Raw genomic sequence first — 22,781 nt, forward strand, 5'->3', positions numbered from 1 at the left:
AGTGGGCAGAGAGGAGCTGCTGACAGCTTAATCCCACACATCTCGAAAGCCTTTCACCTCCAGAGGACACTGAGCTCCATCCTGGGCCCTTGCTTCACCCTCAGCCCCTTCCTACTAGGCCAGGGATGTGTGCGAGGGGAGGAGCAGGCCATGGGAACTGAAGCAAACCCACTGTCGTGACAGGGAGATGTTCGTGCTACGCAGCCGCTCACTCCCTGCCTTCACCAGTGGAGCTCCATGACTGTTCTGCCCTCTGCCTCTCACACCAGCACCCCGGGGGAGCTGCACGGCTTGGAGGTGGTGGCACCCTTGGCAGCGTGGGGCTCTGTCTGCCCCCATGCTCCTACCCCATCAGAGTTACTCCTCGTGTTGTCTCCAGGATCCAGGCTATAAAGGCAGAGAGTGGGAGTCCCCCACAGCCCATGAAGGGGCTTCAGTCAGTGGAGCCTCTTGAATTGGTGTCCCTAAAACAGGCTGGTACCCACACAATACAAAGCATCCCTGTTTTCTTATCCTGCTTTTTGGAATTGCAATTGCTGTGCACCAGCTAGTCACCCATGGTATTAAAAGTTTGACAGTCCTGTATTAGTTTTTTTTTTTTTAACAGTCATTATGCTTGATGGGGATTCACAATGGATATCCACCTCGGCAAGTCACTGGCCTCCTGACATTTACTGTGACGCTGTTGTTGGTGCCTATAATTCCCTCGTAAGACGGCAGGAGGATAAACTTGCCAAGCGTGTTGAGTTATGCACAACTCCACCTAGTAAAAGGCAGCAGAAAGGTCATCTGTGGCTTCCATTGCATTGTCCTGATTTGCAGGTCATGTTCTCAGCTTTACACTGTTTGTTTTGTTGCTTTTGCCTTTCTGCCCAGTGTGTGATTTCTCTGAAGATGCCCCCACGGCCCTTTTTAGTTGTGGGTGCTGCCTGGGAGAAGAACTGTCTGCTTATCTTATCTTCTACATTTGTGGAAAAAAAACAGGCTCCTTTGCATCAGGCGATGGTGGGCTGTTTCGTTTAGGCCATGTTTTTGCAGCTCTGACTGATTCTAATTTCACTAGAGTCCTAGCACAATTTGAAGACCTGTGGTGTGCTCTGGAAGAAAGAAAGTGAAAAACGACTCCTCTTCCACATGAGAACAATGGCACCAGGATGTTGCTGAGAAGTATTTTCTGGACTTGAAGCTCAGGAGATATTGTTGGCCCCACTGACACATTTCCCCTTTAGGAACAGGGCTGTAGTGAGCTTTGGGAAAGGACATTTCCTGAGAGATGGTGAGCTAGCCCTAAATCAGCGATACACCTCTGTGAAGCAGTGGAATATGCCAAATGACAGTCTTAGGCTTTTCATGGAGAGGAGAGGAGAGGAGAGGAGAGGAGAGGAATTACTCAGGAGGGTATCTCTCAGCCCTGGTCTACACTAGGGAGTTATTTTGAAATAACCCCCCTTATTTCAGTGTCCACACTACTGGCTATTTCGAAATCTGTACTCCTGCTTTCCTCAGGCAATAACGCTAATTCCAAAATAGCTATTTCGAAATAGGGGTAGTGTGGTTGCTGCGGTGCTGCTATTCCAAAATAACTACTCCCCAAAGTAATTTGAAGTAATTACTCCCCAAAGCTTACTGGGGCACTAAGTTGAGGTAGCGCGTCCACATTAAAGAAGCCTGCCTCAGACTCATTTAGAGTCTCCCCTGTAGTGGGATGTGCTATTTCGATTTTGTTATTCAGGAGTTATTAAATCGATGTTAGTTACTTTGAAATAATTTCCTGGTGTAGACATGCCCTCCAAGGGGCACAAAGGATGGACATGAGAAGCAAACCCACTGGGGACGCAGTCAGCAGAAGGAAGAGCATGAAAGCAGAGGACAGGCTGATGGCTGTGTATGAATTCTGGAAGTGAACCTACAGGCTCTCTCTCATCTAGCCAAAAGTGCAGCATTTGCAATGAATGCAGCCAGTTTGCAGACCCACGCCGGCAGAAGGAACGTGTAAATACTTGGAAGGGATACATGGATAACCTGAGTGATGAAAAGCTGTGCAGTGGTTCCATATCATAGTTGCCAGTGACAAAGAATGGCCTATTACCCTTTATATACAATTCCCAGTCCCTGGGCATCAAGTGGGCACACATCCTGAAATAAAGGCATTATCGGTCTGACTGGCCCATTCGGACTGACAGATGCTAGCTCATGAAGCAAGCAGAGATCCTGCAGTCACGCAGTGCCCTGTTTCTGCAGCAGGAAGGAGCCGTCTCCCTTTCATATATGATAAACAGAGAGGTACACATAGAAATCATTCCAAGGGATGAAAGGTGCTTCTTAGGCCTGGAATCAAGCTAGCGGTGGGGACTGATGTTGAGTGTATAACAAGACATGACTCAGAACTTCGCCCTTTTAGTCATCTAGGGTGTGTTTAGACTACAGGGTTTTGTCGACGAAAGTGGACTTTTGTCGACAAAACTATACCTGCGTCTACACTACCGCCAAGTTCTGTTGTCAGAATGCAGCAGTTTTGTCAACGGCGGTAAACCTCATTCTACGAGGAATAACGCCTTTTCTCGACAGCTATGTCAAAAAAGGTGCTATTGCATCCACGCTGTGCTTTTTCAAAAGAGGGCGTCTAGACTCTGTCAAAAAAGCGGCTTGCTTTGTCTACAGAACTGGCTGTAGTCTAGATGTCCGTTTTCAACAGAGGCTTTGTTGACAGTTGATAAAAGCCTGTAGTCTAGACGTATATCCTTAAGGTTTCGAGAAGCTAACAGTAGCATGTCAAGTTGTTGCACCTTTCTCCCCCTACACGCAGCCTGCACCATCCCTGTGGCTCTGAGGAGCATAGAGTGAAGGAACTTCCAGACCATGCGTGCATTCTGCTGGAAGTAGTTGGAGAACAGTTTTGGGACTGAATATGGAAGGAGTTTTATCTGAAACCCAGGGGGAAATGACAGGGGTTAGAGTCTTCACCCTTGTGGATAAATCAGATGAGTTTTGGCAAATGTTCATGACTCAGGAGAGTTCGTGGTGACATTTTAATGTCTTTCGACAGGCACCGTGTCCAACACCTCCTTTTTGGTGTTCGTTTAGCCTCCACAGTATTCTGTAGAACTGTGGAAGAGTGCCTGGTCTCCATAGTTATTTTTTATTTTTAAATCATTGGGAGAACACAGAAGAAGACTCCAGTGAAAAGGCCTGTTGAAAATCCTGTAGGTTGCTAGGAACAATGGACTGAAACTGAATAAAGCAAAGTGTTGACTGCAAAGGAAGAGGCCTCTTGTGTGTGGCGGCTTCACCTGGAGTCCAACCTGGAGACCTACTTTAAACACAGTGACCTGCAATACTAGAAAAGATACAAAGAGACATGGCCTAGAGCCACTGGGCTCACTCCTAAAACACATGGTGGGCCTATTAACACAACTGCAAGAATCAGTTGCATTTCTGAGGTCATCTACTGGCTTAACACTCTCGCTACCTCTGGAATAAAAACAAACACACACAAAAAAACAGAGACCAGCAGAATCACTTTAGAGGCCCAGTGACTCACTGCAGGTCGCCAGTTATTTTAGGACTGAGAGGAAATGGAAGAGGAAAGTTTAAAATACTAGGATCCAGGGCTCCATGACTGCCTTGTCAGAGAAGAAAGTGACAGGCACCTGTTAACAGTAGAATCTGATCTCGATGGCATGAGACACATGAGCAGTAGCGTTAAAATAATTCAGTCCTTGGATACAAGTTGTCATAGATATAATGGAAAGAACACCACCTTGTATTGCTCTGTAATTCTCTGAAGATGCATATACGAGCATCTTCTGTCTGATTGCATTACCTCAGACAATTGTTGCTGTTGAATTGATGGTAGTAAGTTCATTTCTACGCCACTTCATTGATTGACATGGAGAGAAAAGCGCTGCCTGTTGTTTCCACCATCCAGCATTCAAATGGGCACCCCAAAAGGGTGAAGAAGAGAAATGTCTGCTTTTATCTATTGGAGGAAAGCTTGCTAGGACCCTTGAACTCGAGAGTGAATTTGTACCTTCATGCAGACCTGCACCTGTGCAATTGCCCTTGATGCTGTGCAGAGCAGGGAAGTACAAAGCCAGCAACGTAAACCAGCTTAAGTTACAGGTGAAATCCCAAAAAGGGGGAAAAATGTACCAGGGTAATGCCAGGTTCAGATTTTGTTTGTGATACTGAGAGGCAGGAGTCTGCGAATGATGCAGATGCAAAAATCTCTAAACTCTGATGAAGTCCAGATAGCCTTTTAACCAGTCCCTACTGGAGGATCCTCTGTGACAGCACAGGAAATCTTGGTCCCTTGTTTGATGCTGATACACTTCCCCCTTGGTCCAGGCGTGTTTTCACACTGCCAGTCATAGGATGCTTTAAGCCACTGTCAAGCTTTCAGATTAGACAGTAGTGTTTGAGGAGCAGCACTCCTGCTGTTTAATATGGCTTCCAAATGGCAGCAGTGGCCAATGTATTAAACAGCAAAGGGCTTGGAATGGCTGAATATGCTTCTACTTATTAAATCAAACTTAGGAAAATTGCAGTCTGTTTCCTTAGTTACTGTGGGTTATCGCAGTCTCATATTGTTCCTGTTGAGGAGAAGTCAGTTTGGCATTGGGACCAGTAGCTGAAACGAAACTTCTTTGTTCTCCATCAATTCAGCTGCTGAGTTTGAGGCTGCTATTAGTTTCCTAACACCCCCATGCATATTTACACATTGATTGTGCTAAGGTAGGGCTTGAGATGTTACCGTCTAGCTGAAGAACAGGGGAATTCCACTATGTACTTCCATTTAAGGTAGCTGCACCTGCTTTTCCACCTCCACATCTTTATTTTTTGTTACAGCAATTGCTGGCTGTTTACAGTACGAAGGAATATTGAGCCTATAGATTCTAGTGCTGTGCAGTATTAGGGACGGATTCTGACCTCGGCATGCTGGTGGGAACCAATTCTACTGAGGTCAATGCAGCGCCGTGTGGCAAAAAAGCAGTATGTGTGTAGTCAGAGTTGGCTCCCCTGATTTGAAATCATGAAATCTCTTCTGTGGTCCTTGCTTGAACCGTTGTTTCCCAAGCCAGTTTGCTGTTTTACCAGCCGCTGTGTAAGCGGGACAGCAGAATGGTAAAAATAAAACACAAAATTGCTGCACTGCTGCAGGGAAAAATGCATTGCATAATTAAACAGTTTTGCATCCCATTTTAAATCATCTGCCCGCTATGACACGCAGCAGTCTTTAAGAATAAAGTGTGTAATCCTTGCCGTCTGAGGCTGATTAAGACATAGGGGTAATTGAAGATTTTGCGGTCACAGTAAAGATCCAGTCCGATTGTACAGTGATACTTACCTACACATCTGAAAGGAGAAAACGGGATCCTTTTCCTTCCAAACGATTTCTCGTTTAGCAAGGAAGAATGAAGCATCTTTCCATTTTCTCCTGTGCTTTAAATCCTAGCTGAAGTCCGGGGAGACAGCTGCCAACATTGCCAGAGAGCTTGCAGAGCAGACGAAAACCCACTTGAACGCTGGAGACATCACGTATTCCGTGCGCGCCATGGACCAGCTGGTCGGCTTGCTGGATGTGCAGCTCCGAAACTTGACTCCAGGTGGGAAAGACAGTGCTGCGCGCAGTTTAAACAAGGTAAGGAACGAAGGCGCTGGGGAGGGCCCGGAGGGTAAGCAACAATTGTGTGTCCTCCAGAGAGCTGGGAGAAGGCCTGGCGATGTTGGGATGGGTTTCTTTCTCAGCAATAGGTGTGTGTGACTGTTTCGATTACAATTTATATTTTTAGTCTGTCGCATTGTGGAACAGTTATTAATGTCAAGTGTGGTGCTAGTACTGGAAAATGTCCATCCTCACATGCCTCACTGAATGAACTCCATGAGGTTTAATTTTGTTCCCAGGAGCTGGAGAGAAACAATTGGAATGATTCTGGATTCACACCAAGGTGACTGGGAGTGGTACTTTCCCCAGTGAGCCTATTGCTGAATCCTTATGAAATAACCCTCATATTCTAAACCACAAAATGAGGGATCTGGGTTTATAAAAGTCATGGCCAAGAAATTTACATTGATGGGAGGAGGCACATGTATTTGAAGCAGCAAAGTGAATGTTAATGAGAAAAACACTTTAAAAAAATAGCTCAGCCTGGGAAGGCAATGTAACATTGGACAGTTCTTTATAGGTATCATTTTTTCTAGGCCTACCTTTTGTATCAAGATTACAGCGTGGTTCCTGTGATGGAAAATGATTATTATCTCCAGACATGGGCATTGATGGCCATTTAAACGTTAAAAGTTGGGAAGTGGATGATAGTTGGATTCTTAGCTGTGGAGTTCATAAAAATCCTTTAAGGTGAAATCCACTCCTGTGTAAAAAGTTAGCCCGGGGCTTACACATCATTTAAATATCAGTTAAGTTCTGAAAATAGGGCCTATATGAATATAAAGTGGTGATTCATGTAGACCTTGCATTGGTCCTTAAGAAAAAGAACTCTCAGTTATGTAGACTGTATTATTAAAACAAGGTACCACATTCTGCACTGTGTTATGCCATAGGCTGTAATGGCAGAGGCATCTGTGTAGCTAAAAGTAGAATTGGGTTCCCAGGTTAGCTGGGGAGTGGTGGTTGTCACTGATACACCTGATATTTTCTGTGTTTACCATATTTTGGGGCGGGGTAACCAAATAATTCTCTGCAAAGCAAAGTTATCTCTTTGATGCACTCTGTTGCTGTCCGTTTATGTGTTTTAAGCACAAAGGATCATTTGGATTGTTACGTTTAAAAAAACCAAACAACTCTAGGAGTTGGAGTTCTGTGCTTTGCATGTGCTGTCAGCTGGATTACCGTGATGTTATTAATTAATATTGCTTCAAGCTATCCTATAATGGTGTAGGTATTAACTGTTACAGCAATGTAACAATTCATTACAGACCTACTGCAAATCTTTTAGCCATGTTGGTATCTGACAACCTCGGGTAAAAACTGACAATTACTGTCACATGCTAACTGGTTACATGGTTCTAATTTGCTTGCTACTCGGAATGCTGCCTAGCTGCATACAGCCGCCCGTCACCTTTGCTTTGCCAAACATGTTTTTAATCCTTGTCTCTTTCACCTTCTGACATTTTTCCATTTCTGTGACAATTTGGTTGTAGCAAGAGGAATGTCACAACACTGTTTCTCATTCTGCTCAGACTTTCTGTGGCCCCCTCAAATAGTTTTGACCTCCCCCCCACCCAGGTTTCCACCATCAACTAGAACAAATCAATTGTGCTGCACATTAAAATTCTGGAGTGTGTGGAGGCCGGCAAATCAGTGATACGAGTCAGTGATCCAAATGACAGGCTCAGTAATTTACTTGCTCTCATTCCCCACTTAATTCTTTATAGGAGCAAGGGCTCCGTGTTCATTTAAGAATGCACGGATTAAAGTTGGAAGTAACATTGGGCAAATACTCCTTTATCCCCTTCACTCATCCACGGTAGTGCACCTCCCCCCAAAACAGTAATTAGCAAAAAGTTTTTGTTTTGTCTTGTTTAGATAGAGGGGGGAAGAAGGCAAGCACCAGCCATCAAATATTTGTTTAAACGTGGAGGGGTGTATATAGCCACAGAAAGGACTTGCTCAGTACGTGGCCTGAAAATAGCAACCTGGGCTCTTGGGGTATGTCTACCCAGCAAGGTTATTTCAGGATACCAGAGCTATCCCCAAATAGCTACCCCGCGTCTTTTGAGCATGTCTGCTATTTCGAAATATAGTGGATGCGCTATTTCGCCAGCCCTGTAAACCTCCTTCTACGAGGGGCAAGAGATGGCTCAAAACAGCGTTTTATTTCAGAATTTGGCGCGCTGTAACTATTTCGAAATAGACTAGAAATAAGCTACACAATTTGCGTAGCGCAAATGGCCTATCTTATTTCAAGTTTTGGGTGCTGTGTAGACGCACCCTTGGTGTTTTTTGTTTGTTTTGTTGTTGTTGTTGTTGTTCTTTTTTGTTTGTTCATTTGTTTGTTTTAATGCAAGTCAATGTGAAATGAACTGGGCTGGTGGTTAAGCATCATATTCTTTTGCTAAAAACTTTCACTATGTTAACATGCACTAGGGGAGTTTTATCATGTGCCAGCAGCAGCCACGTGGCCCATTTAACTCCCAACATGCTGGCGGGGACTGGAATTGACACCCCCAGCACAAAGATCAAGTCACCCAGCCTGCAGCGAGTCAGCCTGATTCTCATTTAACTATAATTTATACCCCTTGACACCATCCGAGGAATGTAAAGGAGCCTTGCGCAAGTGAAGAATAAGGCCCGTCCTCTCTGGCATCATTACATCATTACCAGTTGCCTCAAGGTCTGCTGCCATAACTAACAGCTGCTGTCGTAGTGTTTCCTGTCTGTGCTTTCCTAAAAAGAACTAACCTGCTGTTTCCAGAGCCGGCCCTCACGACATTCCACTGCGTGCACCTTCTCCTGGAAACTCATTAACAGAGGAACAGTCGGTTTGGGGTAGATGTTTTCTTTATATTTTCCCTTGTTTTCTTCTGTCACTAACTTGGTTTTTTTTTCTATTCTGTCTTTAATCCGCTGTCTTTATGGATTCAGCTTCAGAAAAGGGAGCGCTCTTGCAGGGCCTATGTCCAGGTATTTCTAGTGTGTTTTTTTTAAATCAATCTGTCACCGCTATTTGACTTGAATGTCTGGTGCTATCCGTGTGTCCGCTTTTCTAATCCCTCTAGCCTTTGTGGCAGCCAATTCTCTAGTGACCGTTACAGGATAACGTTAGCACTCCCTGCTGCCTTGCTTGACACTTGCAGGAACGGTGGGGCAGAAAATCACTGGAAAACGGGTGGCGGGGGGAAGAGACAGATGGAAGAAAATCCTTTCAGCCATTTTTTGAGGTCTCCAAATGAGGAAAGGAGTTTGTTCTGTCTTGTGAGTAGTGTTTCTGTTATCATTTATTGCAGTAGTACCTAAGAGCCAACCAAGACCGGAGCCCCGTTTTGGGAGGTGCTGTACAAACTCGGGTAGGGGATACACATAGATGAAACCGACCCAAGGTGGTGTAAGGGTGGAGCACGCCAGTAACGTGCAGAATGAGATCATGGCAAATCACTTGTTGGTTCCACTCTGGGGGTGGGTTTAATTCAGCAGAGATCAGTGAAATGGAAGGGCAAGAGGCACAGAGCAGAGAAGAGGGGTGCGAGGGGGAGGCCTGAAGAGACTCTGCGGTGAATATTGTGAGGGCACGGCAGGGTTGCAGCAAACAGCCAGTCAGCACAGGGCAGAGAAAGTCCTATCAGAACTGTAGGGAGTTCTCGGTCTCTGCATTGGCTGCACTTGCCCCTCCCATCTAGAATTTCCAGTCAACTCCTCTTGGATGTTCTCCTCCCAAGGCCACGCGGAGGGTGGTGGGGAGCTGTTCCTGGTGCCCCAAGAGTGTAGGGGAGAGGTCCACGTTGCACAGATCTGTGTCTGAAGGGATTTGGGTGAGAGGTGGCCCAAGCTGGGCCCCATTTCAGTGGAGCGTCCTCACTTAGTCTGTGCTGCTTGCACGCACATTTTCACTTGAAACAAGTAAGGTAAATTCTCCATGTAGACCAGTCAGCGGGGTGGGGAGGGGGGAGAGAGAGAGAGAAAAGGGAGCCCTGCCTACTCATGTGGCTTCAACCCCGCCCCTTTTCCTCTTCTGGGCATTTGCTCTCACCAGCAATTAGAGTCGCTTTCTCTCATCTCATTGGTTAAGACTTGTGTTCTTTTCTGGCACCTGGTGCCTCCACTCAGGGGACTCCTTGCTGGGCCAGCTGCCCAGGGGTGTGCTGTCCCTTGAGAAAAATCTGTGCTAATACTACAAGCTGGCAAGGCAGGACCGTAAAGGTAAATGAAGCACCCAAAGTACCACCAGGAAAGATAAGGAAACGTTTCTGTCACTCAGACTGCGTACTCTTAAGATTTTGGAGAGAGTAGCCACAAACAACCAGCACCTCTTCCTCCTCCTCCTTCTTTCTTCCTCTTTTTCTGCCGTGTTCTTCTTCTCTGTCTCTTAGATTTTGCTAAGTCGGAGAAAAAAAAGACACAGCAAACTCTCATCTATTTTTTATTTTTTTTCCCTTTGGCCAATAATGTATTTAACATATCTTATAAGAAGTTTAGAGGTTCTCATCCTGCAAAAACTTTACCTTATGCTTAAGTTTAAGCATGCAAAGTTTTCCCCTTTAACTCAGTGGGCTACTCACGTGTTCAAAACTTAGGGATTACCTTCCAAGGTGAATTAAGCTAAATTACATTACAGGTATTTTAATTCTGAATGCGAGCCTCCTCAGTGTCTGAGTGTGGTTTAACTAATCCACTTAAGCTTTGCACATTGAGTTAATTTGCATTAACTCTCCCAACTGTCCCCGTGTGGACAAGCCCTTACACTGTACAGAGCTCTTCTGAGGAGAACAACCATGTGAGGGAGACGGCAATCGATGACCTTATTCTTCTTTTCCATGTCTGATATGTTCTGTCCTTTGAATACATTAAGAAAAAAGAAGGTACCATAGCACACTTTTAAGTGCTGCATTGCAGAGTGTTTTGCATCAATTCAGTCTTCAAAGAATACATTTTCCTTTTAGAAGTTTGTGTAATTATAGTCCCCAAGAAGTGTGGGTGTCCTGCACCGGGAAGAGACTATGTTCAGTAGAAATTAAAGCATTTCCTCTTCCAGCCAATAATTTCCTTTCAATTCAGTGAAATTTGCAGGCTGGCCATAGCAGTTGATTAGACACTTTGCAGCTTTGATTGAGCTACCCTGGGCAGGCATGGTGTCTTGGGCTGGCACAACAGGCTAGCCACCTCAAGTATTCATCTACACTCGGACAAGATTGTGCTTGGAGGGGCTAGCTGTCTAGCCACCAGGACTACACTGCTATTTTTAGCACACCAACTTAGTCAAAGCTAACTCGGCCACGTCTACCAAAGTTGGGGACTCTACCTGCAGCTACAGTGTAAATGCACCGTGCGAGTCAAGGGATGGCATTCTGGTCTCACTGAAATCACTGAGAGTCTGCCATTGACTACAGCACAATTGTGATTCCACTCTTCTCCCAGGGTTTCATGACAGAGGAGTGCTACCATAAAGTGGAACCTTGTAGTTAGCACATGCTTTTTTTAAATGTACATGTGACTAATAAGTGCTCTAAACAAGGGACCAATGCAGCAGGAAGTTGATATAAAGGATGTCCAGCAAATGCAAAGCCAGAAATGAAAATAACTGGTATTTTAGGAGGTTTAATTTCAGAGAGATGGATGGGTAGATTGCTTAGAGATTTGATGGTTTCCTCTTTGTGGCAGACGTACATAATCTTTATAGACTTTGAGTGATGGGTAATTCTCTGTAGCCAATACATGAAGCTGAAGGGAGTCTTGAGCAAAGAGATATGTATAATAAAAAATAAACCATGTCAAATATTGATTCAAATGTATTGCAGAGTTCTTCAAATATACGTTTCTGCAAATGGGATTGTGAGACTATCAGCCTATTGCTTGAGCTAGATGCACAGTTAAAACTAATGTTGATCCGATGATTTGTTTGAAAAATGTCCAACCCAATGATCTTTTCCGGAGGCAGAGTGCACCGCTTCTCCAGCTTTCAGAAGTTGGTGTGGTAACTGGTCTTTTTTCATCTTTCAAAGAGACCAGCACAAAAATCACAACCCAGCCAAATCCTCCAGTTTGCGGTAAGTGGCGACTCAGGAAGTCAATCAGTGATACAACAAATACGAGTCGGCCTAGGTGAGAGACAGCCGATCTGCCCCAGGATTTGCAAGTCAGAACTTAAATAAGAAAAACTGTCACTCAGAATTGAACTGCCTAATGATTACAGGCTGAGAGAGACGCCTAATCCACCAAAGGAGACTTATTTGATGGGGATCACTTTTCTTCCGGGGATCAGTTTCATGCAGAAGATAACCATGTGCCAGCTGACCAAGAGAGGAAGGTTCTGTGTTTTTATCACTCAGGCTTGTAAGATGGTTTGGAATCATATTGCGAATACAGAGAACTTCCAGTATGCAATTCATTCTTCATTAGCTGGTGTTGAACTGTATGGCCACACCCATTCTTCATCCTCTTCATTATTATCATCGTTGCTATGAGTAATCTGTATTTTTGTAGTCCACAGACCAGCTCCCCCGAGCTGAACAGAACAGAAAAATAGTCCTTGCCCCCCCCCCCCCCAAAGGTTACAATGTAAGAAAATACCCCAAACCAGCCTCTTGATTATTCACTGATCTTGCCAGCCTACTTCAGGTGTGCCGCAGAATGCGTCATGGTAACGGAGCCTTGAGCAGGGAGTAGGATGCGCAATGAATAATGCATTTGTCACCTTTGCCTCTTTTCCCTCGCTCACATTCTGCGAGCAGCTGGACAAGTTCAAAATTCAGTGACTCCGTTTTATGGAGGGTTGTTTCTTCTTTCACTCCCTGAATTGTGGGCAGCTGCTTCCAATATTTGCTAGTCAATATTCGGCAAGGGAACTGAGTTCATTCGGTGCGAGGGGCCTGTTTAGCTGGCGGAGGGCACGGTGTCCGCTGCCTGGCTGGCTGAGTGTAACTCCTGACGTCAGGAGACTAGACGGGGAGATCACTGAGGCTTTGGAATTCATCAGGGAGATGAAGCAGAATAAGCAGGTCTAGGAAAGCTTAGACAATATTAAACCTTTGCGTTTCTCATCCACAAAATGTATGCTCAGGCATGAGGGATGGCCCAGCGGCTTAGTGAGGCTAGAGCTTGAAAGAACTGCATTTAGTTCTTTTTTCCCCCTCAGGCATCCTATTGGATCTTCTGCCAGTCAGTTAAACTGGGCTCCTGAAAGGGTTTTTGGCTTCTGTCTTCCATGGAGGTCAGTGGAGAGTACGCGTCTTGGTACCTCCGAGAATCTGGGCCTTCTCCTGTGTATGCCCCAATTTCCCCGCTGTAAAGTAGGGAATGATGGTCATGTCACCCCATCTCTCCTGGGCAGGGGGAGCATACATACACCAAATGTTACAAGGCACGGGGGCCACCTAAGCACCTCCAATCCGTTCAACAAACCGTTTGTTTCCTGTAAGCTTTATTGGCTGGGTGCAGTTTCAGGTCAGGTCTCACGGGTAGCAAGTAAGAGATGCTGTAGCGGCACTGCCCCACAAACAGAGCAGGAAGAGGACTGTAACTCTGAGAGTGGCAGTGGGGGCTCTGTGTTCTCCCTCCTTTGCTCCAGGGTGGACGTGGCCTTACTCAGCCCTGTCCCTGGGGCAAATTACTTCTCAGGGCTGCCAGCCAATGCCCTGCCCAGCCATCTTGTGCAGAAGGCAGGTTCCCGGGCCTGCTTAGGCACTTTGCCCCACCCCACACACCTGCTGGCAATATGAGAAGTCTCCCAAGGAACCCAGGGGGCACCTGACACCATTTGCTCCAGACTGAGAGTATGTGTTCAGCGTTTCAAAGCCATGTGTGTGCCTCATTACGTGGGGTGAGAACAGAAACCCGTCTTGCTTGTGCCTTTTGGGCCAGGGCTCTGGTGCCCCTCGTGCCTAGCCCCGACTCCCTGGTGTGGCAAGCAGGGATCCCTTCACATATACACGTAACCACTAGGAAGGCAAATGCGGAAACGAGAGCGCATCACCATAGTCTCCTGCAAGTGTCTTTGCCAGTCAATCGTACTTGAGTTAACGTTTCTAGAAAAGCAACACAATGGCCAGCACCAACTCTTTTACTCTGGATGGGAAACACCAGTCTTTGCAGTGTGTGTCTCGTTCTAGCTGAGCGCTTCCCTTCTGCTGAGCACTGCAGTGTGGCCGGCCCTCCGTCCTTACAGAGGCTCCATCGGCACAACGACCGGACGTGGAATTCCCAGGTCCAGTAGATGAACGTGTGGACTCTGCTCAGCCTAGCAGCGTGGGTAGTGGCTCCAGCTATCCACCCAAACCCAGCGGTTGGCCGGGATTGAACTCTGCCCACAGTCCTGTGTATTTAGGCACAAACTTGAGCGGAGTTAATGTGTTTGTCTACCTGAGATGGGGACCAATGCCACCTCCTTGCTGCTGGGACGTACCATCCACTTTTCAGGAAGAGCCCCTTCTTGTTATTCTGAACCATGTTGTTGCCACATCCCAAAACAAACTACTTTTTGCTCCAGCAAGTGCCATTTTCTCACTCATTAGAAGCTGGATGCGACTTTTATCTCCCCCTCATCAGCAGCTGTCGTGGACGTGTTCTGAAGGTACTACCAAGGCTGTAAGGAACACAGGATCTTCCACGAAGCGAGCAATTTCCCCACCAAGAGTCTGGCTTTCTCTCCTTCAGTTCTTGTCCTCTCCAGTCTGTGAAGCTTTCTGTTGTGTTGATCAAAGTGTTCCCTTTAGTTCTGATCCTCGGGTATCACGTCTTCAATGTTTCTCCCGGAAGATGTTTGAAAGCTGTCCGCCTCTGCTCACATGGGCAGTCTGAATCATTATCGTAAGCAAAAATGGTTGACTCTTCTCAGTGTCATTAAGTTCACAACGGAATAAAGGACGAGGCCTTTTTTAGAAAAGTTAATATCTCTTGGCAGATAACAGAGATGTTGGTGATATCGAAAATGGCTGAGTCCTGCCTGTCCCGCATCATATTGATGCCTGCTTGTGTCGAAATGGAAGAAAAATCTTGCACCTTCATGACAGAGTGTAAATTGAATTATGCCACATTCACTTGTGTACTTGCAGTGCAACCCTATTGCTTCCCTTTATAGAGCGACAAACAAATTAATGAGGATTTTTCAAGTTCTGTATTTGGTCACTTAATTGGCTGTCTGACAAAGTGCTCCGTGGTGCGTGTCAAACAACTTTTGGAGCCTTCTAATGATTTGTGCTTTGCTTGACTCTTGATGCTGTTCTGTGTGGCCTGTCAGGCTGGCTATCCTTGTTAAAGTGGCTGGAATAAATTGGCTAGCAGTGTGCATACAATGTAGTATATTAACTATAGCAACAGGGAGTACTTTTAGCAGCTTTTCAACAGAGCTAGATGTTTGCCCATAAGCATCAAAGCAGCCCAAACTTTCATTTAATATAATTAAAAGGACATCTTAAAGTAGTTTGATTCGCAGCAGGATTTTGTGGTTTGGTAACCTTTGTTAAAACTCTGTGAACTTAATATATTTCACAGCGTGAGCAACCTGCGCTTGCTTTGTGTCAGGCAGGGAGGAAATGCGAGGCTATACCCTGTGTGTTTCTGCTGTGCAGAGCCCTTTGTTAGGAGTGAGCAGGATCAAAGAAACTGGCTTTCGTTTCTCTGTGGCATCTCACCTTCTCTCCATCCATATTGACAAGGCACACGAGTGCCTACTTCTGTGACTCGGGCAATGTCTACACACAGGAGAGAGGCATGAGCTCCAACTCCTGTAGACGCTCTCGTGCTGGGTCTCATGAGGAAACGCACTAAAAAGAGCAGTATAGGCACAGAAGATAGCAGTAGCAGTAGCTGGGGCTACCCCCTAGAGTAGGAACCCACAGGATTCAGGCACATTAGAGTAGGAACCCACAGGACTGAGGCACATTTGTACTATTCAAGCTCTTGCTACTGCTGCTCCATTACTAATTTTAGTGCGCTACCTCAGTTCACAGCTAACGCGGGAGCTGGGATTCCCTCACCTTGCTCATAGTGTTAGCCGTAGTCTGCCGATTAAAGTTAACGCCATCAATCATCAGTCATGTATTATAGCACTCAATGAAGACCAGTGCTTCCTTCACAGATGCACGGCTCCAAAAGCTGTGGTGGGAGAGATTAGTTCCTACATTTGAAGGGTTTTTTAAAAATCCCCAATCATTCTTCAACCAAACGAGCACGTGCGCCACTTTACCACGTATTACAGGCCGTTGACGGCCTTGGAGATGCGCTGGCCTCCGTTTGTGAAATTGTCTCTAGCGTAGTACTTATGCTTAGACTAAAGAACAGCTTTAATCTGGGTTTAACAGAGTAATTTACCAGGAAAGGGGCTGTGTGACAGCGAAGAGCCTTATCAGACAGATTCAAAGGTAGCTCCCCGCCGAGAACCAGAATTTAATGACATCATTTAATGAAAAATGACATTTTCTTGTTTCAAAGGCGCTCAGAGAATAATATGCTTGTCTATTTCAGATCTACTGTCTCAGCATAGGCTGATGATTCTTTCAGTTTGACTTGTGACCCTTTTATACAGATGACGATGTTCTCTTTAGCTAGGATTCCTAAAAGGCCAGACCTTTCGTGAGCTGGTCTAATTCGGTGCATTAACCTTTTCAGTGCCATGTCTCCCTGTGCCCCCAGATCCATGCTTTCAATCTGCCCCCCGTCTCAGTGAAGACTGTTCAAGCAGCACAGCACATAGGCACAGTTCCTGGGAGTGTCTCTCCACTGTTGTCCAGGGGCATTGATCACACCCCTTCCCGCAGTTTGTTGGTAGTTTCCTTGATCATGGCTATGGCTTGTGGTAGTTGGGAGGCTTGCAAATACTGGCATGGTTTGGCTTTGCTTGTAGAAAAGATTTGTTTTATGATTGAGTTCTTCAGAGCAGCATAAATGGTGCTTGGCAATAACTCATAGTAGGAAATTCATAAGCAAGAGATGGAATTCAGTGAAGACAAATGCCAAGTGCTCCCCTTAGGAAGGAAAAAGCAAATGCACAACTACACAATGGGGTTTAACTGGCTATGCAGTAAAAGCTTCAGGGGGTAGCCGAGTTAGTCTGTAAGTGGGAAAACTTAAAAAACAATAATCTAGAGCACTGTTAGGATCATGAGCTTTCGTTGGCACAACCCACTTCTTCAGGCTATGCAGCAGTATGGCTGGGAAGGGTCTAGTGGGTCCCAACATTAATGTAGGTCAGCAATGGGATGCAGTTGTTAAAAAGGCTAATATCATTCTGTGTGTGTGGGGGCGGGGGGAGTTATTCACGGAGGTGCTGTATGTAAGAGATAAGTGCTAATTGTTCCTCCATATTCAGCACTGTGGAGGCCTCTTCTGCATAACTGTCCTGTTTAGGGAACCACATTTAGGAAAGCAGTGACCACTTAGAAGCTACGTCTACACTGGCCCCTTTTCCGAAAGGGGCATGGTAATTTCAGATATCGTAATAGGGAAATCCGCGGGGGATTTAAATATCCCCCGCGGCATTTAAATAAAAATGTCCGCCGCTTTTTTCCGGCTTTTAGAAAAGCCGGAAAAGAGCGTCTACACTGGCCCCGATCCTCCGGAAAAAGCGCCCTTTTCCGGAGGATCTTATTCCTACTTTGAGGGTAGGACCCTTCTGGCGGATCGAGTCGGCAGTTGGATTGCATGCGACAGGAGGGCAGGGTAGGTTTAGTTGTGTGTTGTGCAGTGCCCTGGATGCCCCCTGTAGGGCCAGCTTGCACAAAACTTTTCTAAAGCCGAACACAGCGAGGTTACTGTGACGCTAATCACCAGGCCTCGACAGTGGTGTAAAGTGGTGGTGATGAGTATAGGAGCAGATGGCAAGATGTTGGAGGCTAGTTTGTGGTGTGCAGCCACAGCCCTGCGTAGGCTCTCCAGAGCGTCACGGGGAGCCCTGGGAATGGCCCTCACTCTACACACGCTGCGTCCAAGAAGTATAGAAGATTATAAACGCTGCACCCGCACCCGGGATGGGGCAGTGCACTCCCCGGGCTGCATCCGGAAAGTTCTGCATGAGAGTAAGGCAACCCCATCCCGCCGCCTCACCTACATTGAGGTGGTGTGTGCCTTTGGGGTGCCCTCCCTTACCTCCCTAAGCCCAGGACAGCAGCTGTCCCCAGGAGCTGGGGAAGGCACTTGGGCTTCTGGAATAACATCACAAGAACAACCAAGAAAGCAAGTAAACAATGTGTGGGCATATTCCTTTCCATTGGCTTGTGTGGGATGTGGAGATGGCCCTGCCCATGGGGACTGGTGGAATCGTCTTTCATTGAAAGGGCAGCGGGAGCAGCCGTTGAAACCTTCCTAGGTCGAGTTGGCTTTGTTGCTCCTGTTGTGCCCTGTGCTGCTGCTAGCTCCTGACTGGTTAATACGGTAACGGGAGCTTTGTGCTGCAATCCACATTCGGCCAAAGAATGTGAATACTAACAATATGAAAGAGCGATAGATAATGCAAAGTTCGGAGCTTATGTTTTCTAACCAGCAGGGTCATAACAAGAGCCATATATGAAAGCCCCAGTTCCACCATCTGCACTCATGCAAAACTCCCAGGAAAGTTAGGGCTACAAGACAGTTGTTGCTGCGTGTATACAATAGGAAGCTCTCTGCAGGGTGGATTCACGTCTCTCACACGTGTTCTCTTTTGCAAAAGAGACCAGCTTGTCCTGTAGAATTGGAAGGGCAAAAGAGGAATTCTGACAATGGTTTTATCATTCACAAGTGGGAAGGTTGTATCCTTTGCAAGTTTTTGTTTTGTCCTGTTTTTACACTACTGGCCCGCTCTCAGGAGGCGAACCCACATGTTTAAAGAGCTGAGACCGATAGGATAGCCCCTGATTTTGCTGAGGTCAAGGTTGAAATGCAGTGATACCGGGAGGCACGCAGTCTGCGCTGTAAGAGAACTGGGATGAGTGGATTTTACACCCATCAAGGTTTCCCAATGTCAATTCCCAGTGCAAGGCAGTGATTTTGACTGTAACAAACTATTTTGTTTTCAAAATGCAAACTTTAAAGCTTTGGCAAAGATATTGCAAGGCTTATGCGGCACCAGTATGTATGCAGATGCCTAGATTTAAAACTGAATAATTGTGACTTCGCCAGAAACTCTCACTAGACATTTCTAAAAGGCGAGAAGATAAAAACAAACACACAAGCAAAATGCAATTTTACTGAACAAAGCAACTATCACAAAGGAAATCAACAGGATATGTAAAATCATTCTTTCAGTAATGTATAATTACTATAAAGCTCCTAATTAGTTGCCTGTTGACGATATGCATGTTAATATCAATTTGTAGTTTGTGCAAAAGAAGAATTACAGTTGGATGTATTGTTTGATTGTAATCCCAGGAAAAGGCCAAGTTTGTCCTTGTTTGGGAAGATTTCTTCTCTCTTGTTTGTGGTTCATTATTCCTTATTACTCTGAGTATTCCGGCCAGGCTGTGGAGTCAGAGGTGTTCGGAGCTGTACAAATTCAGAGCAAAGAGATGGTTCCTGCTCTAAGGAACTTACAATCTAAGCATAGGACAAGAGACAAGTGACTACGAGCAGGGAGCACAAGGAACTGAGACCTTTTCCTTGGCCTCTGCTTCACTTGCTGTCTCCGGTGATTGCAAGGTCACTGATGTTTTCCAAAGCACCTGGGACACAGGGCCTTTCAGTGGCAGTTGTGCATCTGTCTCTCCTGGGCACGTCCACGTGTCAGGGGACTTGACTGACACGACCGAAGGCAAAGGGCTCTGCATTAACGTCTGCGGGTGCAGGAGTGGGACCGATGTATTGTCGCGCTTGGTCTCACGTACACCGTATCCCTTGGCCTGCACCTGTGGGGCCCTTTCTACTCTGTTTCTCTCTGGCTAAGTCTGAACTGGCACCAGAGGAGCTGACAGCCCGCGCAGGCCCCTGGGCAAGGTGAGGGGCAGCTCTGTGCTCCCGGAAGGCGCAGGGCCAGGCCAGAGGCATCCAGTCCTCTGTGCCACTGGGAGCACGGTGCACTCCCCCCTCAGAGCTGCCCTAAGTTTGTGGGGTGCTCCGGAGGCTGGGAACCCTGGGTCCCTTGGAAACGCCGGGTCCCAGGGCAACGGTCACTTTTGCTCCCCGGCAGCGGGCCTGACTAGCGCTTTACTCCGCAGTCATTTTCTGGTTCAGGGATGTAACAAAACCCACAAATCCCCACCCGAGCACAGCACGTTCCAGCGCTGTGAAGCACCAGTGATCATAGCTGTGGGAGGAACTGGGGGAGAAACGCACCTCCCCAACTTCTATTCTGCAGGAGGCCTCCCAACAGCCTTTTAGGCCAGCCCTGCTCATGTGTGCGCAGTTCTTCTCAGAGGGGCTGTATTTGTACAGGGCTGAAGAGAAGATCGGGGGTGGGGGGGGCAAAATGTTGAACTCACCAAATAATAGTGGAATTTGGGGGTTGTTTATTCGTGTAAAGGTGCCTATGGGATTTAGGAACCCGTAGCTTTTAGAGGATCGTCACTGTCTCTTGGGTTGCCTATCCCCCTCCTCTCCCCTCCCAACACTCTCATCTTACACCTGCTCTTCGGGCCTCATGCTGCAGCTCTCTGGCTGAGGAGGGCTGGGAGTTGAGCATCAGGCTCTAGCCTGGCCATGTGGCCTCCCAGCTGTAAGGCACTCGGTCCCTGTGTCCAGAGGAGCAGTCTGCCCCTGCAGCGTTCCCTGCCCCTCAGGTCTGGGTGTTTGGATTGGGAGACGCCTCTCAGCCGCTGTGCAGACATACCCTGAGAAACCAGCAGGTAAGGGGGAGCGGGGCAGGAGTCCGACCTGTAGAGCCCATGCACGGGCTGGAGCTCTTCTGGTAAGTGAAGAGCAGCTTCCCTGTGTTTTGTCTGTTCTCCTCCAGCTCGTTGCAGTCTCTCTTTCCTGAGAAGCTGAGCCGGCAACCGCTGGTTTGTTTCAGCCGAACACCTACCTCAGCCCTCAGTCCAAATCCAAACATTTCATTAACACTTCATCTCCACGGCTTTGCCTGCAATGCTACGCCGTAATGAAGTGCTGGACTCAGAAACGTTGTGCTAGGAAAACTGGTTCAGTGCCTGACCCTGGGGGAAGAGAGTGCTGCTTTGGGGGAAGTTCAAAGAGCCAGAGTCAACCCTGGGGTAACTTTGGTCCAGGGCGTGTTCAAATCAGGCCATCAATGGGAATGGGAAGTCAATGGGAATCGCTGTTGATTGTAATAAGTTTTTAATCAGATCCTAATTGATCAGGGATGAACAGGGGCTGGCCTCAGTGAAGCTACTCTGAGTAAATGTTTCCCAAAACAGCCATCCTGTTTGCCATGCGATTTGAGGGAAGAGGGCCCACAAAAGAGTTTGTCTGGTGTGTGGTTAATGCCTGTCTTTCACAACTGTGCACATGTAAACAGTCCCACAAAAATTGAAATACACGTGAGAAAAAAATTGGTTTTCTAGGAAGCAGAATCTTTGCAGCAGATGTTGCGCTACTACCAATGCAAGTATTTCAGCATGTTTCACATTGAGTCAGATCTGCGTTCCCGGCTCACCTTCACCCAAGAGCTAGATCTGCGCTTAAGACTAATTCTTTCTACCATTCAAATAATTCGACAAATAAAATCCACTCTGTTGTTTTAGCAAAGATTGAAAGGGCCCACTCCTCCTGAGCTAGATGAAAGGGATGCAAATTGTGTCCTGCATAACAATGGGGAGGGTGGGTGCAGGGAATCATCCTTTTGTGGCGTGGGTGCCTAATTGCTTTTCTTGACTATGGGATGTTTCCATGCCTATGCAAGGTGCCTGTGGGTTTCACGCCAAGCAGAACAGGCTTGGCTTTGATCACTCATAATAACAGCTCTTCATTCTGCTCTTTCTGGAGATAAAGGTGCCGAAGGAAGCAACCAAACTGTATGAAACATTATTTAGATTGCATTTAAGGTTTTTAAATACTTCACCAAAAAAACCTGTTGCTGTGGAGCTTCTTTGTTGGCTAAATTGATCATTTTACTTTAGATGCCGTTGCCAGCTTTCAAAGGGTTGGGGTCTTTTGTGTGTGTGTTTTATTATTCTGATCATTTTACAAATTAGTTGAAATATCTAGAAGCTACATTTCTTATTCATAAAGGCCAGACTGCGGTTGGTAGTCCATCGCTGGCAACAATGGTGTTATTGTCTCAGCTCTCAACTACATCCGTGTATATGACTCTGAAGTCACAGAACCACAGAACACTAGAACTGGAAGGGACCTCAAGAGGTCACTGAGTCCTGTCCCCTGATGCACGGAGTCGGCTGCACGGAAGGCATGGAAAGTCCGTATCGATGATGATAGAGGACACAGGTCTGTGGGGCTTTCACACACAGCATGGAGACAGTTTCGTTGATCCCTCTCAAAACTGGGACAAGCTGCTCGTTCTTGTCAGAGACTGTCTGTAGGGCTGGGTCTGAGTCAGTGCCTTGAGTTCTTGGAGAACTCAAGCGGCGATTAGCAACTAAGCTGCTCTTTTGAACTCTTCACAATCAGGAGATTCTCCAGCCCCCTGGAAGCTCTCGTCAGGTTGTCTTTGAAGCATGCAGACAGATGACCCTTCTTTTCTTTGCTCTGACTCAACTTCCGTATAAGATCTACGTTGGGAGACAATGGTCTTCTTTTCTGGTGCCATGTCCCATCCTGCCACGTTGTGCTCTCAGTAGTGTTTCCTCAGTGCTGGCTGTGTTTGCTCACTCTCTCAAGGACCTAACTATTGGTTGCGCTGTCCTACCCGGGAGTGCCCATAAGTGAGCAGAGGGGGTACACGTTCTGAGTCGTCCAAGAGGCTGGCTGGCTCTACTAGTTCGGAAGACGGTTATCAAGGGAGCCATCGCTCAAGATGGTGCCGCCCAGATGCATGCACTGATTCACATTTCTCAGCTGTGTGCCTTGGAGGGAGGTGGTTGGCATTCATGCTTGGGAATGGGGTGCCAGTTGGAACAAGACCTCTGTCTTATTGAGGCTGTTGGTGAAGCCAAGAGCCCGGATGCTTCAGAAAGATGGTTGGTAATGATCTTAAGGTTATTGTGTCTGTGCCACCAAGGCACAGTCCTCTGCTAAAAATGCCTATGTGAGATGTCTCCCCAGTGTCTTAGCACTGAGTCTTTGAAGATCA

At 46.7% G+C, this 22,781-nt stretch overlaps 1 protein-coding gene across 18 annotated transcripts in view; it reads left to right on the forward strand.

Annotated features, from left to right (window-relative positions):
- ADGRL3 (adhesion G protein-coupled receptor L3) overlaps window positions 1–22,781 on the forward strand; it is a 635,479-nt gene that overhangs the window by 479,112 nt on the left and 133,586 nt on the right. For 16 of the 18 annotated variants that reach the window (XM_075929235.1, XM_075929232.1, XM_075929231.1 and 13 more), the window contains 2 exons: window positions 5,456–5,641; window positions 8,603–8,641. In XM_075929235.1, coding sequence (XP_075785350.1) covers window positions 5,456–5,641; window positions 8,603–8,641 — 225 coding nt within the window. The remainder of the gene's footprint in view (window positions 1–5,455; window positions 5,642–8,602; window positions 8,642–22,781) is intronic. The other 2 variants (XM_075929226.1, XM_075929227.1) reach the window with 1 other exon arrangement.

Source organism: Pelodiscus sinensis, chromosome 5, assembly GCF_049634645.1.
Source record: "Pelodiscus sinensis isolate JC-2024 chromosome 5, ASM4963464v1, whole genome shotgun sequence".
Classification (NCBI taxonomy): Eukaryota; Metazoa; Chordata; order Testudines; family Trionychidae; genus Pelodiscus; species Pelodiscus sinensis.